The sequence below is a fragment of the Triticum dicoccoides genome, chromosome 7B (assembly GCF_002162155.2).
Source record: "Triticum dicoccoides isolate Atlit2015 ecotype Zavitan chromosome 7B, WEW_v2.0, whole genome shotgun sequence".
In the NCBI taxonomy this organism is placed as follows: domain Eukaryota; kingdom Viridiplantae; phylum Streptophyta; class Magnoliopsida; order Poales; family Poaceae; genus Triticum; species Triticum dicoccoides.
The window spans coordinates 701,995,765-701,998,850 of record NC_041393.1 but is presented as its reverse complement, the minus strand read 5'-3'; the positions used below and the strand labels follow the sequence as shown (position 1 = coordinate 701,998,850).

General features: G+C 42.0%; 1 protein-coding gene across 1 annotated transcript in view; it reads left to right on the top strand.

The window, feature by feature from the left end:
- Positions 1-1,981: 1,981 nt before the first annotated feature.
- Positions 1,982-3,086, top strand: part of LOC119339449 (putative receptor-like protein kinase At3g47110) — a 3,371-nt gene continuing 2,266 nt past the window's right edge. Inside the window, exons 1-2 of the mRNA XM_037611503.1 lie at positions 1,982-1,995; positions 2,203-2,303. Of these exons, the coding sequence (XP_037467400.1) occupies positions 1,982-1,995; positions 2,203-2,303 (115 nt within the window). The remainder of the gene's footprint in view (positions 1,996-2,202; positions 2,304-3,086) is intronic.

Here is a 3,086-nt window from a genome sequence, read left to right as displayed (position 1 = left end):
GGAGGAGAATTTTGAACCACAACAAAAGAAAGAACATATTTGTGGTGAAGTAGGGATCAACCTTGTGCGGGGCGTCATCATGGTCGAGGTGGACGTCAGACTCGACGATGTCCTCCTTGTCAGCTTGGGCATGGGGTCCAGGTCATCGGCGGAGGGTGTCTGCTGCTGCTCCAAATCAAACAAACAAATAAGTCTAGCGGACTAAAAATGGTTGGTTATAGGTAACTAGTGAGTTGTTGTATAGTATTTGAAAATAACTTGAAGCAATTATCATTGCATGAAAAAAGCAAATGATCTAGGTGAGGTAATTAACAACATAGATCACAATAGACACATCTATCACATGTGCTCCTATTGCTTCACTTGTCGAATTTCAGACTATTAGTAACACACACACACACACACACTTAAGCATTGACAAGTAACAAATTAAGCAAATCAACACTCCCCCTCACGTCTACACTTATTTAGTCCTTAGACTTGGGATCGATATAGGCCGCATGATCTTTTTTTTTGAACTCCAACAGTCAAGGTTTCTTGTTCCTAAGAAAAATGTTCCCGTAAATAAGCTAAGCAACATATAGCAAGTTTATTCGATTGCTTTACATTTATTACACACAGCAAAAAGATTTTATTGTTTTACACACAACATCAATATCTGATTTGATAGCTTGCATCAGTTATACACACATACCAATAACCTTGCAGCGGTTTGTAGGCAGGACAAGAAAGCATTGTTGCATCTGCATCAACTAAGTAACTCACTACAGTGGTCTGGCTACCAGCAGCAATACACCTTCCGAACATAGCCAACGCTAGCTAGAGGAGGAATCTATAATACATGGCGCAGCAGCAGAAGAAAAATATATATCTCCATGTAGCAGCCATCTGATTTGGAGCGTATGACACATGGCACATGAGTTGCACCAGGCATCTAGTTTGATTAACAAATTCATTCAGGGGAAGCAAGCAAACAACAGTGAATTTACGATTTATGGATGCAGGAAAATTAATTTGCACGTCACAAGGTAGCTTTGCAATCCCTTATTAGATTAGATATTCCAAACTTGTGAGCCACATAGACACATATTGGAATGTGCTCTAGCATGCTTGAAGCAGAAAGAGCAAAAAAAGAAAGAAAGAAACCAAACCTATCTCTAACTCCTAATCTCTAACTTAAACATAATTATACTTCTAACAAGAAACCCATTCTCCTTCCATCCACCGTTCTCATCAGTTAACATATGATAGTTACCGTGTTGAGCGAAAACCAACTAACTGCTTTTTTCCAACTGCAGTTTTCTCGAAGGAATCTTTTGTTTGCATCTGGCGCTCTCTCACTATAGGCTCCTAAGCTTGCCATATGCTCTCTAGAATACAATTTACATCCCTTAGTTTTGGCTGTAAGTAGCAAAGTAGATGTTTAATTGGCTGACTCTTGTTGCGGAGCTTATTACATTTGTCCTTACTGATCTCAGTCAACTCTATGATCGACTAGGCAGGGTTGTTAAACTGTAGCCTGTGAGCATTGCGACTCATTGAAACGTGTGAATTGCTGTTGTAACATTAGCTAATTTTAAATTATGTAAAAGGTAGTAGTCACAAATAGGAAACATGAACACTTGGTTGATGAAAGAAGTCAATGGTCCAAGAGCTTATAGGATCCACTTGAGGGTTGTTTTCACAATATCTTGGTGTGGGGTCTGAAGGAGCTGCCATTTGATATAGTTATGCGACTTGCGATAGAAAAAAGCACGACCTGTCTGTCTAGAGTCGAGTGGCAAGCAAAGGCCATACCTACATATTAGCTGTTGCTGATGTTGAATTAATTGTGCCTGCCGTCATTGGTCCAAGCTTGTGCCATTTTGTATCCTACTAGTATCTGTCAGACATCTGGACCAGGACGTTCCTATCATAAGTAAATGTTGATTTCTTCGTGATGCCGAATACCCAACCGTTGTGCACCCTGCATTTTGTCGACATGCCGCGCAGAAGGTCTCTCTCTGCCTGGCTGCGCCGCAATATATTCTATCTAGCTGAAACAGCGACGCAGGTAGGTGGGGAGATGAAATAAAATTTGACTTGCACTGCGTTGTATGTCAAATCTGAAATAATGCAGTGACGATGGCTGATGCGACCCGAGCATGTGAATGTGAGGGGCGCTGCGCAAGTGTTCTTAAACCCCTCGCCGGCCTGAGCTAGCTACCTAGCTGAGCATCCAATTTTCACCTTACTCACGCACCACCACCAGGGGAAGCCCAAGCTAGAAGAGGTCTGTCGTCCTACCGTGCGCTCCATCAAAGGTTCGCAACTACCATCTCTTGTCCTGATTTTTATTTATTTATTTTGCAAGTTGTTCTCTCGTCCTGATATACTAGTAGTTGTGTCGAGTAATCATCTTTTCTTGGGATGTAATCCTATAAAAGGAAGCACCTAGTCACCAAGTATCCATGTATCAGTCGATTTTCATAGCCTAGTACTATTCATCTTGTTCCCCTCCCGCCCCTGCTTAACTGCCTACCGGCTACCGCCGCTGTGCGCCACCTTGCCCTCTCCGAGCCGCCTCTCTTGTCGTGCCACAACTGTTCCGACCATCCCTCTAAGCCCCGCCCTTCTCATGCGCCTGCGAGCACCCGTCAACCCTCTTCCTATTCTCCGCATGGCACCGGCAACGATGCGGCCAAGCAACCGCTGCTTAGCAAATCCGCGAAAAATATCTCTTTTGGGTTGAGTCTTCTTGTTAGGCTTGTTACCTTATATATTGTTTTGCTGTTTTTTCACATATTTAAAAAAAATTAGAGGTATAATCTTTTTTTTGTTTGTGAAGTTTCAAATATTAGTTTCATATGTAGTTATGTACCAAGCTCAGACTAGCACTTTGCTTCGAAGAACTACGAATTAGGGGGTATTTGGTTGGGCTTATTAACTTCAGCTTTTGCATTTTGGCTTGTAAGCCAAAAAAAATTCACCTATTTTATAGTATGCTTTTGGCTTATACTATCATGTGCAAAACCCAAACAACATTGCCACGTACGCGTAGGACACTTCCCATCCAATATTTATAAGATATCCCACATCGCACCGTT